Source organism: Salvelinus sp. IW2-2015, linkage group LG15 (genome assembly GCF_002910315.2).
Source record: "Salvelinus sp. IW2-2015 linkage group LG15, ASM291031v2, whole genome shotgun sequence".
Classification (NCBI taxonomy): domain Eukaryota; kingdom Metazoa; phylum Chordata; class Actinopteri; order Salmoniformes; family Salmonidae; genus Salvelinus; species Salvelinus sp. IW2-2015.
This window is the reverse complement of record NC_036855.1, coordinates 56,542,164-56,557,390: the sequence shown is the minus strand read 5'-3', so window position 1 is coordinate 56,557,390 and position 15,227 is coordinate 56,542,164. Positions and strand designations below refer to the sequence as shown.

General features: G+C 47.3%; 1 protein-coding gene across 2 annotated transcripts in view; it reads right to left on the bottom strand.

The window, feature by feature from the left end:
- The window catches only part of ankrd11 (ankyrin repeat domain 11), a 49,897-nt gene that overhangs the window by 13,557 nt on the left and 21,113 nt on the right, over positions 1-15,227 (bottom strand). For both annotated transcript variants that reach the window (XM_070447287.1, XM_024001874.2), the window contains exons 2-7: positions 13,469-13,614; positions 8,882-9,014; positions 2,263-2,436; positions 1,016-1,216; positions 337-479; positions 97-244 (exon numbers count right to left, since the gene is read on the bottom strand). In XM_070447287.1, the coding sequence (XP_070303388.1) occupies positions 97-244; positions 337-479; positions 1,016-1,216; positions 2,263-2,436; positions 8,882-9,014; positions 13,469-13,555 (886 nt within the window). In that variant the 5' untranslated portion in view covers positions 13,556-13,614. The remainder of the gene's footprint in view (positions 1-96; positions 245-336; positions 480-1,015; positions 1,217-2,262; positions 2,437-8,881; positions 9,015-13,468; positions 13,615-15,227) is intronic.

Below are 15,227 nucleotides of genomic sequence, written 5' to 3'. Positions count from 1 at the left end.
CCCAGTGGTTAAAGAAAAGCAGGGAAGTTAAAATACAAGTAACAAATGGCAGAGTGAAGGTGTTCAGAGCTACTCATGGTATAAAATGTCACACACCTGACGAGCTCTCCTCACTGGAGGTATACGTGCCTTTTCCAAGCAACAGATTGAGCATCGTTGGGGAGTTAGCAACCTTCAACGCGGTTTCACCCCTTCTGTTGCTTTGTCGAGGGTCCCCTCCATACCTTAAAAGCAACTTTACCACCTACAAAGAAACATCGAAACATTTGTCTCAGTCCTAAACACGGCCGTTGGCTTATCTACGATGGGCAATCACAAACGTTACACTGAAGTTACCTTGAAGTGCCCGTTGTTTGATGCGTCATGCAGAGGGGTGTCGTCATCCAGGCCCTTGGTGTTGACCTCTGCACCGGCTGCCAGCAGCTGCTTGGCCACGTCGTAGTAGCCTCGGTTGCACGCTTCATGCAATGCAGTCCAGCCTGTGAATCCCAAACACAGTTAAAGAACGGCTCTAATGTTTCTCAAACGTAGGATTCAAAATTATTACAGCACTCAATTCTGAACATTTTAGATTGCTAGAGAAGCTAGAAATGTGCCACTATTTTCATGAATATGAAATGTAATACAGAAGTATGGAGATATGAGGTGAAAGGCAAGAGGAGAGGAGAGAAGAGGAGGAGCAGCGAGAGAGAGATAGAGGAGGAAAGGAGGAGCAGCGAGAGAGGGGAGCAGCGAGAGCGAGGAGGAGCAGAGAGAGCGAGGAGGAGGAGCAGAGAGAGCGAGGAGGAGGAGCAGAGAGAGTGAGGAGGAGCAGCAGAGAGAGCGAGGAGGAGCAGCAGAGAGAGCGAGGAGGAGGAGCAGAGAGAGCGAGGAGGAGGAGCAGAGAGAGCGAGGAGGAGGAGCAGAGAGAGCGAGGAGGAGGAGCAGAGAGAGCGAGGAAGAGCAGCAGAGAGAGCGAGGAGGAGGAGCAGAGAAAGTAAGATGACCACCAGCCTGCAGTGGCAGCGACGCTCACCTGCAAAGTCTTTTACATTCACGTCAGCTCCCTCACTGATGAGCTCCTTGATGCGGCGTGCCTCTCCGCGGATGGCTGACCGGTGCAGCCTCGTCTCGCCCCTCTCATTTCTCTTGTTTACTTTGTCTTTGGTTTTAGATGCAGAGTTTGGCGTTCCCTTCTGGCCCAGACTTGACTGTGACTGATGCTTTGGTGTTGTGTCTACAAGAACAGGACAAAAACAGAGTTTTAATAGAATTGGCATGATTCCTTTCTTTAGTAAAAACACAAGCCAAATGAGCATAGGGCTACATATTACAGTACCATTATGTAACAGTGCAGAATATTTCATTGAAAAACAATTGTTACAACTCCATCGCCTGTAGGTGACACTCTTGCTCAAGACATCAGGAGAACTCCAAGACTCCCAATTGCTCGAGTTCATTTCATCACATTTAGTGGCTTAAACCAAAGCCTTAACTACATTTACATTATTGAGTTTGCAGAGCGTAGTCCTGAATGCCATTTGAAACTCACTTCGTCTGGGTTCTGTCTTTAAGGCACAAACTCAGGCACGGCTGTTTAACAGCAGCAACCCGCCGAATAATACAAACAACAGGAAACGTATAACCCAAATCAGAAGCACAACATAATGACTAACCCACAGAGATCAGCTCTATTACTTAATAAGAGGAAATATAGCCTACTAAAGCCTATGTTTCCTAAACGTTTAAATCGCAATGTTTTATCGACAGAACGTAAGTACAGCACTTGAAGAGGAAATGCTAAATCCGACTAATCTAATAACAGACAGCAGATATGAAATGAACAAAAAGCCTAGGTCTAGATATTCTGTGACTTGGCCCAGATCTGATATGACACTATTAGTCCCCTCAGACTCAATCCCTGGGGTAAYCTACTTTCATTTCCCTCATGGTTGAACGCTACATCCTAAAACAAAGCAGCACAATTTACCATACAGGAATGTGACACCAACTTCTAGAGCCTAAAAATCTCCCACAAACAGCCAGTCCCAGAAAAGAACAGTGGATTAAGACAGCGGAGGAGGTCCATTTCACTGCAGTAATGGAAATTGATGAGGGTTATCTTGTATAATTGAATTCTAATTAAGCAGTGTGGTCTGTTCTTTAATGAAGCATGGAGCAAAAGTGTGGCTGGGACTCTAAGCACCAGGGACACAGCACCCCCCCCTTCACACCACCCCCCGCTGAACCCTCAGAGACGTGGCATCCATAACAAACGCGCACCTGGACTGTTGACTGACTCTTCAGCCGTCATCTGCATGAGAAGAGCCACCTGCTGCCGCTCAGAGAGGGGGTACCCGGCCCGGATCCCTGGCATGCCCATCCCAAACGGCAGGCCTGACTTCCTGGTGTTGGTGGGCTCCTTTTTAATGCGCTTCCGTTCCGGACCTTGCTTTTCTGTGAGGAGAGAGGGGAATGGACAATGTGAGGTCTATGGGTAGCACAGACACACATACAAACACAGGATTGCAAATTGCTCAGGTTATATTGGATTTTACTTCAGCAGTCAAATTGAAGTGATTTCATTTCTGACCACAACAACAGTCATTGATAACACTCATTCAACATCTCCATGGCAACAGGTCAGATAAATGTCCTCTGTGATGTTCTAAGGAAGCCCCTTGGTGAAACCCCTACCAACTTCTAGTCTAGTTTAGGCCACATCCATCTTCTGAGGCAGCTGATGGTGGTGGGCATTTAAACCCAGCTGCCCCAGAGGGAGGGAGGGGTCAACTATTGACAGTCTGATGTTTATGTCTCTCTCAGGGGGTGTGTGACTTGGCAGAGTGACAGTGATTACAAAATGGCCGGTGTTCATTTCAATGTGGCCGAGCCAAGGTCATCACAATGGCGACTTGCCGTTGGGACAAAATCAGCAGCTCCTCAAAGACACGCCCAACAATTATTTTCAGTGTCATGAGGAATGATCAAATCTCCACAGCAAATGTCAGTCTTACTTTACTATTGAGACGCAAATACATAAACACTCTACATTTGCAACTGCTGGACGATTTGGAGGTACGCTCCGTCAATGTTTGAACAAGCCCAAACTGCGCCAGCTTCAAGATCCTTCCAAAACATTCGGACATCAATAAAAACAAATGACATGGCCTTCAACTGCGTCCATGGAGACAACACACGTCGTCTAATCAAAAGGGGTGATCTACAAGCCTGCTCGCTGTAGCTCTCAACACAGTGGATTGCTCAAGGCCACAAACAAGAATTAACAGGAGTAGGAAACATGGCAGCTCACGCTTCCGGTCACAAAACCCTTTCCAGAGATCTTCCATAGTCAGAGGTGATGAACTTTCACTAACATCTGTGAATACTTACGCCTAATGTGCCCCCACCCCTGATACACACTCACATTCTGAAAGGAATTTGCCATTTAGACACATTCCTTTTATTCAGAAACAGCACGAACCACAGCAGTGGATGTTTCAGGCGGTGGATGTCGAGGACTGAAAATGCTAGAGTTGCTTTTCCAAGCCTTTACAGTGGGCCCCAGTCAGTAATGAGCCTGCTTCAGTACTTGAGACGGGCTGTTATCAAACCACATACAAGCTGCTAATTACAATGACTTTTGGATTTTGGACATGCATTGAGTAGGCTAAGTAGCACGCAAACATGTGTGATGCATCTTCAATGTAAATGAGATACAGTGGGAAGACGGGAAAAACAACAAAACAGCAGGATAAGCCTCACACATTCCACATGGATTACAAGGATGGAATTAAGACAGAGGCATCTGAAAATGCAATGTAAGCCCATAGACATCCGTAGCTGGGTCTAATTAAACAATTAAATAGTTAAGAAACATTTAAGACTATATATACACTGGCAAAAGAACAAAAGAAGGCCTATGTATACCAATGTCATTTGGATTTTTCCTTTAACTTGAGAGTTTTGATGGCAAAGTTGGAGGGAGACCAAACTACCTCACTGTTCCCAAGAACGCCAGCCTAGGCCAGGGGCGGGGCCCACWGCAAGACAACAGTCAAGTTACAATGGGCCCATGACGCCACTGTGTTAGCATACTGTGGAGACGTTGCTATCAGCTTCCCGCAGTATGGGCAGGCAGAACCAGAACCAGCCCGACCAGAGGAACCAGGTAGGCCTAGTCCGTTTGTTGTGTCCCCAAATTCAATCGGACAACAAAGATGACAAGCTCATCTTTCTATCATTCCACTTGGGACATCAAACATGCTAACGGCCTGTCTTTCTCTGAGTGACAGCTACAAATGTATTCCGACCAGTTCTGTCAGTTGGGGTTCCTGCTCCGTGGGAGAGAATTATTATTAGAGGTAGACCTGATGAGCTCCGTTTGCTTTACTGCAATGTGTATGTAGGACTGGCCTTCCTGTGTGTTCATTTATGTAGAACATGGGAATCAACTGTGAAGACACAAGTGAGGCGACTAGGCAGGCTGAGATCTCATGGTCAACGTGTAAACACATTAGCACCACAACTCGGTCTTCCTTCTTAGACTGAGATTGAAAACAAAGCAGGAACACTACTAGCGCTTACTACCACACATGCCAACACCACCACTACCACCACTACCACCACTACCACCACTACCACCACTACCACCACTACCACCACCACCACCACCACGTCACACAGGAGCCAGACACATTCATGCTCCTGTATGAAGATTACCTTCAGGAGAATGTCATGGCGTGGGATATTGAGAGGCAATTCCCTCCTACTCAGAAAACAGGGAGAGAAGAGAGCGCTCCGTTGTCAAGCAGCCCAGTCAGACACAGCCAGCAAACAGGAAATGAAGGAAGAAGAGACTGGAAGTGGCCACAGGATGTTGCGTCACTGCCTTGTTTTGTGCTTGGCTACGATGACGAGAGCAGAGGAAAGTGTCGGTGCACAACAACAGTCTTCAGTGGTGGTAATGACAGAGAGACAGATCGGCAGACTACCGAAGGGCTTTCTCTCACACCGTGTTGGCCTACCTACTGCCGCTTACTGCTGGACCTCATCTCCATGTACAGAGTAGACTGGGCCATCCTGATGTAGGCTACAGTACACACAAGGGGTCAAAGATGGTCTGGAGAAACAATGGAACCTTTTCAGAACGCCTGGACAGAGTGCAACTACTAGCCTATCTAATATACCTAGTGGAGACTCTAGCTCCAAAACAACTGAACCCGGACCAAATCTGATTTCAAGTCAAGTAACAGTGAATAATTCATGGATCTTCCAAAGGATGGGAGATGAAACATTACAAAAACATTTCTCCCTCCAGGGATCTGAATAATAGTGGTGTGCAGCAGGCAGACAGGGCTGATTTGGGATGCGGTGGAGAAAACCTCAAGCCAGCAGCCCCACCCCCCCTTTCCRTACTGAAAGCAGCACCTGCTGCACCTGCTGATAAGACAGGCATCCTGTATTCCTGCCATATCGTGAAGGTGATGATGTGTGTGCCAGCCTGCAAGTAGCTGATCTGCACTCATCACTGTCTCTTATCCGTCTCCCGCTCCTCATAGCTTTATCCAGAGCAGTCCCCTTGCTGAGCAGCCCTGGCCATGACTCCTACACTCCTGCTGCAAGGCCTGTGGATGAGCTCTACACCAATACAGGTTACAACAATCATCTGCTACACAAGCTACCATCTCTAGAAGAATGTCTTGTAAACTGTCAAAACCGGTGTGTTCAAGATAACAGAGCAATCACTGCAATTAGCTACATCATACATCTAACAGATGCCTCGGGGAGAAAACCTTCAGTAGAGATCGAGTGCCCTGTTATAACCATAGAAACGGATGTTATGCACTCAAATAAGGCACAACCACACACACTGACTTCACTTTAGGTACTGACAGGGTAGTACTATGCCTAGATAACTAACACTGTAGAAACACTGTCATCTTGTGGGTTTGGAGAGTGCAAAGACAACACAAACGCAGAATGCAGCAAATCCCTGTCTACAAAATGACCAACAGTATGAATTACGCATTTCAAATGGAGTATGTAGCCTAGTCCACGTTCAATGAGCTCCCTGTGTCCTCTGTCTGTTTCCATCAAAACTAGCCAAATAATAAGCGGATGTGAAGGGTCTGACTTGCTCATCTTTCATAGCTGAACAACACAATCAAAAGTAGCCGTACATTTCTCAAAAGCCAATATTATGCTACAAATTCAACATTATCTGCCTCAAGCTTTAGCTTCAAAACACTCGCTCATAGGCCAACTATGGTAAGTTGTGTTACAGAGCCCATGCAAAAACACTGAGCATAGCCTCAGTCTGAACTCTCCATCAGCACACTAGCGCGAGGAGCTGGAAGCACAATGAAAACAATAGACCTGCAGATCCTTTTCTGAGTAGGAGAGGAGCCACGCTGGACTGACGGCCATAACCTCCAGGCAAATTGAGAGAGAGAAAATAGCTATGCCGTCATTAAGGAGGTTTCTGTTTCGTCACTCGCGCTCTGTGTTGTTTTTCCCCCACTCAGGTTGAGGAGGGTGCAGCAATGTAAAGGCTCTCTCTCCGTCAGAGGGTCATATGAAGCCCAGCCCACTAGGAGAGGACTGTACGGCCTGCACTTCCCTCCACATTCTCAAAGTTCACTACTGTAATCCTTGTGGCTTTTCTGCAGGCACAAGGGAGCAGGCCAAGGGGCACACAAACCCTCCATACACGGGCCTACTGGACCACAGTCTAGACTCTATCCTCACAATGTAGGGCCGTAGAAGGAGAGTTCACCATATCAAGGGGAGATACAGTATCACCAGAAAGACGCCATCAACGTCAGGGGGAGGGGGATAGGGCCGGCTGTAAAGTACTTAACAAATTCCATAGGGTAGAGACAATCACACAGCATGAAAGGAACTAGCTATCAAGGCCAAGACAACAGAAGAGGGGAAGTGTGTGTGTGAAACCACACACACACACACACACACACACTACAGTGTGTATGGGATAAATAAGGCGGCATGGAGACAAAACTAACACAATGAAGGATGAACCATTTAATGAATGTTTCCATTTTACAGCCAGGTTTAAGACATGTGGATGGAAAAGACACTGAGAAGGATAACAGGCAGGGAACACGAAGACAAACGCACCCCCGAAAGTGTATAAATGATGGTCTAGTTAATGTGAGAGACTGACAGACATCCAGCCTAGCTGTAGAGGCAGAGACTCCACCCTAACATTAGCACGACAATAGACAATCAGGGCACTGTTCTAGACAGGGGGAGGGGAGAAACTGAGGTGGGAGGCAACCTTTCTCTGCCAACAGCCTGCTAACAGGTTACAGGGCCACTACCACCAACATACACACAAATACAAAACCAAGCCACTATAGCTGTGACTAAACAGTGATGACCAGGGGAATTTACTACGCTCCCGATTTGGTCACTCAAGCTGCACTGAGAACACAAATTCTATATTCAATATCTCTTCAAAACAGAGAAATACCATTTTCAAACGTTTCCTGCAGAAAACCAACACACGTCACCTAAACAAAAAAGAGAAATGTACACAATGGGTTGGACTCCATATTACCCAAAGAAATAACAGCTGAAGTTCACAGCAGCATTTCAAACCAACCCAATAACCCAGCACACAGAGATGTGGATTCCATTACCGTACATGTTATTACAGACCATCATCAACAAATCACTTCAAGATCCTCAAAGCTCAAGCCAAACAAGCTGGAACAGTAGTTCCCCCTTTCTCTCTTATTAAAGAATAACACAAGTGAGTGTCTCACCCCAAACCTTTTCAGGCCCTCGTGATTGACAAATCCTCACTTAATTGGCCCATGTTCCGTGTGGCCCTTTTCTCGTTTTCCCAATGATGGACAGTTGAACCAAGTTAAACCATGGCACCAGCTTTCTTCTTTGAGGTTATAAAGAAACACCGCCTGCAGGAGGCTGAAGAAATGTATCTTGGCCCATAAGACTCTCACAAACGTTTACAGAAGCACCATTGAGAGCATCCTATCGGGCTGTATCACCGCCTGGTAGGGCAACTGTACTGTCCGCAACCGCAGGGCCCTCCAGAGGGTGGTGTGGTCAGCCAAACGCATCACCGGGGGCACACTGCCTGCCCTCCAGGATACCTACAGCAACCGGTGTCACAGGAAGGCCAAGAAACTCATCAAGGACCTCAGTCACCCGAGCCACGGCCTGTTCACCCCGCTACCATCTAGAAGGCGAGGTCAGTACAGGTGCATCAAAGCTGAGACAGAGGCAGTTTTCAGTCTCTCAATCTCAAGGTCATCAGGCTGTTAAATATTCACCGCTAGCTGGCCCCCGCCCAGTACCCTGGCCTGAACTTTAGTCACTGTCACGAGACGGCTACCACCCAGTTACACTACCATGCACCTTAGAGGCTTCTGTCCTATGTACATAGAGTCATGGAACACTGGTCACTTTAAGTAATGTTTACATACCGTTTTACCCAGTTCATATGTATATACTGTATTCTAGTCAAGGCATATCCGATTTAACTATTGCTGTACATATACTATTCTTCAGATATACTACATAATCTATCCATATACTGTCCATATTGACTATACATCCCATCCCACCCCACACACATTTATACTCCGGACTCCGACTTCACTCGTCCTAATATTTCTATATTTCTTAATTCCATTCTTTAACCTTTTAGATGTGTGTATTATTAGATATTACTTAACTGTTGGAGCTATGAATGCAAGCATTTTACTACACCCCGAGTAACAGCTGCTAAATATGTGTATACAACCAATAAAATGTCATATCCTTTCATTCTTCCAGCATGCAAAACTACACTTCCTGGCTGCCAGGCTGAGGAAGTGATGTCACGTCACATCCCCTCCCCCTCCAGTCTTACCTGAGTCAGAATCTTTCTGGTCTCCATTGGCTCCAACAGTGAAGGGAAGCTTCCTCTTGGATGCCTTCTCTTTCATCTCTTTGACGCCATCGCTGCGGTCCAATTTAGGAGTCTTGTTTGACAATACTTTATCCTGGCAAATAAAAAAGGAAACATGAACACCGTATTGCACAGCTAAACTCAGCAAAAAAAGAAATGTCCTCTCACTGTCAACTGTGTTGATTTTCAGCAAACTTAACATGTGTACATATTTGTATGAACATAAGATTCAACAACAGACATTAACTGAACAAGTTCCACAGACATGTGACTAACWGAAATGGAATAATGTGTCCCTGAACAAAGGGGGGGTCTAAATCAAAAGTAACAGTTAGTATCTGGTGTGGCCACCAGCTGCATTAAGTACTGCAGTGCATCTCCTCCTCATGGACTGCACCAGATTTGCCAGTTCTTGCTGTTACCCCACTCTTCCACCAAGGTACCTGCAAGTTCCCGGACATTTCTGTGAGGAATAGACCTAGCCCTCACCCTCCGATTCAAGGCTCAATGGGATTGAGATCCGGGCTCTTCGCTGGCCATGACAGAACACTGACATTCCTGTCTTGCAGGAAATCATGTACAGAACGAGCAGTATGGCTGGTGGCATTGTCATGCTGGAGGGTCATGTCAGGATGAGCCTGCAGGAAGGGTACTACATGAGGGAGGAGGATGTCTTCCCTGTAACGCACAGCGTTGAGATTGCTTGCAATGACAACAAGCTCAGTCCGATGATGCTGTGACACACCGCCCCAGACCATGACGGACCCTCCACCTCCAAATCGATCTAACGCTCATTCCTTCGACGATAAACGTGAATCCGACCATCACCCCTGGTGAGACAAAACCGCGACTCGTCAGTTAAGAGCACTTTTTGCCAGTCCTGTCTGGTCCAGCGACGGTGGGTTTGTGCCTATAGGCGACGTTGTTGACGGTGATGTCTCGTGAGGACCTGCCTTACAACAGGCATACCATGCCCTCAGTCCAGCCTCTCTTAGCCTATTGCAGACAGTCAGTACTGATGGAGGGATTATGCGTTCCTGGTGTAACTCGGACAGTTGTTGTTGCCATCCTGTACCTGTCCCGCAGGTGTGATGTTTGGATGTACCGATCCTGTGCAGGTGTTGCTACACGTGGTCTGCCACTGCGAGGACGATCAGCTGTCCGTCCTGTCTCCCTGTAGCGCTGTCTTAGGCGTCTCACAGTATGGACATTGCAATTTATTGCCCTGGCTACATCTGCAGTCCTCATGCCTCCTTGCAGCATGCCTAAGGCATGTTCACACAGACGAGCAGGGACCCTGGGCATCTATCTTTTGGTGTTTTTCAGAGTCAGTAGAAAGGCCTCTTTAGTGTCCTACGTTTTCATAACTGTGACCTTAATTGCCTACCGCCTGTAAGCTGTTAGTGTCTTAACAACCGTTCCACAGGTGCATATTCATTAATTGTTTATGATTCATTGAACAAGAATGGGAAACAGTGTTTAAACCCTACAATGAAGATCTGTGAAGTTATTTGAATTTTTACGAATTATCTTTGAAAGACAGGGTCCTGAAAAAGGGACGTTTCTTTTTTTGCTGAGTTTATAACAGTAAAGACACACAGATGCTCATTTATTATTATTATTTTTTAAATTGAACCTTTATTTAACTAGGCAAGTCAGTTAAGAACAAACTCTTATTTACAATGACGGCCTAGGAACAGTGGCCTTGTTCAGGGGCAGAACGACAGATTTTTACCTTGTCAGCTCGGGGATTCGATCTAGCAACCTTTCGGTTACCGGCCCAACACTCTAACCACTAGGCTACCTGCCGCCGAAATGGGGTACACTACTAGCTGGGAGGAATATTCTTTAATTAAAATAAAACTAACTGTAGTTTAAAATGAAAGGGCCAATGTGGAAGGATATTTGTAGAACTTCCCTAATGTTGGAGACTTCCCTTAGCACTGGGAGAAGACAGAGCCTGGACAGACAGAGACACAGGGACAAAGCTCATCCAGGACAGGACACACTGACAAAAGGACACAGAGAGACAGGCAGGCGGCAGCTGCGTATCCCAAAGCTTTACACTGCAGTGTGCTTCTGTCTGCCCCGAGACTTCCAGAGATTAGGGGATTTGCAGAGCGTGACTTTTCCATGGAATTTCCTCTCGGCGCTCCGGCAGCAGAGCAGCACAGAGCAGAGGCAGACAGACCCAGATGGTAAGAGAGAGATGGAAGGAGCGGTAACACCGCAGGTGTCTGTGGTCCACGGCAACTGGTACCCATCAGAAGACCCCTTCCCTCCGTCAGCAAGCGGCCTGCTCCGGCACCAATGGCTCCCTTCGGCGGATGTTCTGTCTATACAGCACAGTACAGCGCTGCCTCTCCCTCAAAAGACTGCTGTTAAAGGGCCATGCAGCAGGTCTGCTCAGGCCTGTCTGCTCTGCGCTCTCACAAACACTCACATTTAGCTCTAAGGAGCYCAAGTATTTCAGTGTACAGTGTTCCAAAGGTAGGAAAATAGATCTCTTCTCTATGCAATATCCTGCTTATATATTCAAATATCAGGCTAGTAAACTGCAACTTGATGATTTAAGTTTGTAGTCAAAGTTAAAAGAACTCTGAACTCAGATTTTAATGATTGCTATAATTAAAAACATCGCAAACGATTATAAAACAAATAAAACCTTATGTAATGCCTGTTTTTCTAACCCCTAGATTTAAAGGAGGGCCAGAGCAGCTGAGTTGCTGGCCGGGTGCTGACTGTGGTAAGGAAGGCTAATTAAAGAGCTCTGTGTAGGTGGCTGTTTACCACAGAGCTGGGATGCAGGACCCGATCAGGTCAGATAAAAAGGTGGCATGTAGCAGAACGCTCGCTCTTTCTCAGGCTAGTTCCCACTGCTGCACACTGCACAGTGGCACGCTCTGCAGCCCGCCCTGGCAAGTCCCAGCCCCCAGCCCTCCTACAGTCATGAGACTATGATGTCATCCTTACAGTACAGCGTAGACACACAGCAAGCTCTTCCTGCTGCTTAGAACTGGGCTTAGCAGTAACTCTGTACACCAGCGAGAGGGAGGGAACGAGAGACAATATACATAGGTCTACATGTAGGAGGAATTTCCAAACAGAAAGACAGTACACAGTATACAGACAGCTGACACAGGCACACAAATACACAAAACAACATGTCAAGACAGACAAAGGCGTTAGCGCTAGGCAGAGCTAGTCTTGCTGCGACACACAGAGAAAAGAGAGCTGAATTAAAAGACAGCTGTGAGCCACTGCTTCAAGGCTGCCTTCATGAGAAACCGTGTTTACTGGRCTCCTAGCAATGCTCTCGCTCCTCCTCTCCCTCCCAGAGTCTGATGCAATTCTGTGCGGAAGGTTGTACATAGCCGACACGCGCGTAAGCTGCACCTCTGGGTTCGCTGCTGCTGAACCACGATTACCATGATGTCATCATTCTGCGTCTAAACTCACTGTTGCCAGCATGAACAGCCACACGTCCACAAAAACACAGGCTGGCTTTAGCTGCCATTTGAAGGGACAGCTCTCCCCACTACCTAGGGGAAAACACCACTGAAATGACTACCTAATCCCTAGTATCACAACCATGTGGAGAAACAATAACACAGGAAATGACACCTGTTATTACGTTACCATTACAACTCTGTTCACATCTAATTAACAGCTCTGCTCATTAGAATCCACTTCTGGGAAATMATTTCAGTGGTCTAACATAGAATCTAGGGTGAAAATCCCTAGGAACTATTCTCTCTTGTTCAGTCTGAAATAGTATAGCGAGTCTCAGCGTCAGGTTGGCTGTAGCAGAATGCCCTGGCCTGCCTGCCCAGCAACTTAATGCTGCGTTTGATGCACGAGGATCTAAATTTGCCACACAGTGCCAGCAGCCTCCACTTCATTGGTCAAAAATAAAGAAGATTAGTTCATTGATAAAACCTGGACTACCTATTCAGATGAGCCATATATAGCTGGCTGGCTAAAGCACATAACCTATGCTATATCATTAGTCATTAAGCTGATGCAACACTACATACAGCCATTTCCCTGGCTCTAGGCTACATCTAGAAAAACAGAACGCATGCCTGTATTTAAAGGGGAGGGTTGTGTGATGTTATTCATAGTGCATTCAATACAGTAGCAAGGAACGTTTCAGAGAGCGGGACACGTGTATAAATTGCAAGTGACGCAATAATTCACGTAGGTTAAAAAAAAGAAAAAAAAGTTTGACATAGTGCACTTTGCAAACTTGTATTTTAAGTGTTCTCAACAAGCTTTTTCTTCCACTGTAGAAATGTCACCATAACCTAAGCCCAAAATGGGACTTCAGTCATAAGAAATAATCCCCCAAAAAAGCGACAATGAGCTCTTAGCCAGTTGAATGCCAACTCCCATCGAGCTGCTTATTAAGTCCATAATGATTTTTTTCTGTGTAATGAGGACATGACCCCTCGATGCAGGACTCAGCAGCGGGAGCGGTAAAGGGCTTGTGTGTGTGTGTGTAGATTTGTGGTGTGTCAGTACGTGTGTGATGCATGTGTTTCTTACCTTCTTCCCAACCTGCTTCTCCACCATGTCAGTGTTGAGTGGGAAGTCTTCCAGCTGGGGGGTTTTTGAACCCCCACCCTTGGGCATCGTTCAGCTATCGCCACGCCAAACCTCATTCACGCTTCCATCGCATCGTCATCGACCGTCTGCCAAAGGAGAGAGCGAGKGAGATAGAGAGGGAGATGGAAAGAGACACGTTAGCACCGGGCCACTCGCCTCCACAGAAAACACATTACCGCCGCACACATTGCTCCCATTAGCAGTACATCAGGCTACCCAATAGCAACAATTACACCTGCACTCGGTTTCAAAAGGTGAGGAAGAGCGTGGGATAATGCCCCTGTTCCAGACCCACTCTCCGCCCTGAAGAGTAGGGGTTTCAATGCTCTGCCATATCCATAGGGTGGGAGAGAGATACTCATAGTGGTCAACGCGGGTGAAAGACAGACCTACGGAAGCAAGTCTAAGCAAGATTTTAATACGATCCTGAAAAGTAGCTAATCCTTAATTCACACAAAAGACATACCTAATGAAACCAATGTCTTGATGTCAAAAAACGACGAGAATTATAGGTTGGGGCGAATTGTGGAATGCCAGTAAAACGGTTTTTACTGTTTGGAAGGAGGAGACAAACATCTCTGCTTCATGACACTCCCGGTAACAGCTGAGGAATGTCTTCAGGGATATGGCACGTCTGGACAACAGCCCTGCTGCCCTACCCTGCCGAACATACATACCTACCCCAGTGTTGGTGTGCTGGCAGGGAGTGGTGTGCTGCAGGAAGTGGTGTGCTTGGAGGGAGTGGTGTGCTAGCAGGGAGTGGTGTGCTAGCAGGGAGGGGGTTGGCTTGGAGGGAGTGGTGTGCTAGCAGGGAGTGGGTGGCTAGCAGGGAGGGGTGTGCTAGCAGGGAGTGGTGTGCTAGCAGGGAGGGTGTGTTGGAGGAGTGGATGTGCTGGAGGGGGGTGTGCTTGGAGGGAGTGATGTGCTTGGAGGGAGTGGTTCTGCTAGTGTGATTCAGGGAGTGGTATGCTAACAGGAGAGGGGTGTCCTAGTGAGCTGCGATGGAGTGGTGTGCTAGCAGGGAGTGGTGTGGTAGCAGGGAGTGGTGTGCTAGGTGTGCTGCATGGAGTGTGTGCTTGGGAGGAGTGGTGTGCTTGGAGGGAGGTGTGCTAGTGTGCTGCAGGGAGTGGTGTGCTAGCAGGGAAGTGGTGTGCTTGGAGAGTGGTGTGCTAGTGTGCTGCAGGAGACGTGGTGTGCTAGCAGGGAGTGGTGTGCTTGGAGGGAGTGGTGTGCTAGTGTGCTGCAGGGAGTGGTGTGCTAGCAGGGAGTGGTGTGCTTGGAGGGAGTGGTGTGCTAGTGTGCTGCAGGGAGTGGTGTGGTAGCAGGGAGTGAGTGGTGTGCTAGTGTGGGAGGCCTTTCTGAACCCACTGTTAGATGCTAGCATGAAACCCTCTATACATACTCTGCAGTGAGGCCTTGCTAAACCCTCTGCAGTGGTTTTATAGTAAAGGCCAACTCTGCAGTGAAAAACCACTGCAGAGGGTTTAGAAGGCCTCACTAGCTCACTGCAGAGTTGGCCTTTACTATAAAACCACTGCAAGAGGGTTTAGAAGGCCTCACTAGTCACTGCAGAGTTGGCCTTTACTAATAAAACCACTGCAGAGGGTTTAGCAAGGCCTCAACTGCAGAGTATGTATAGAGGGTTTCAATGCTAGCATGCTAACAGTGGGTTCGAAAAGGCTCCCACACTGCACACCAC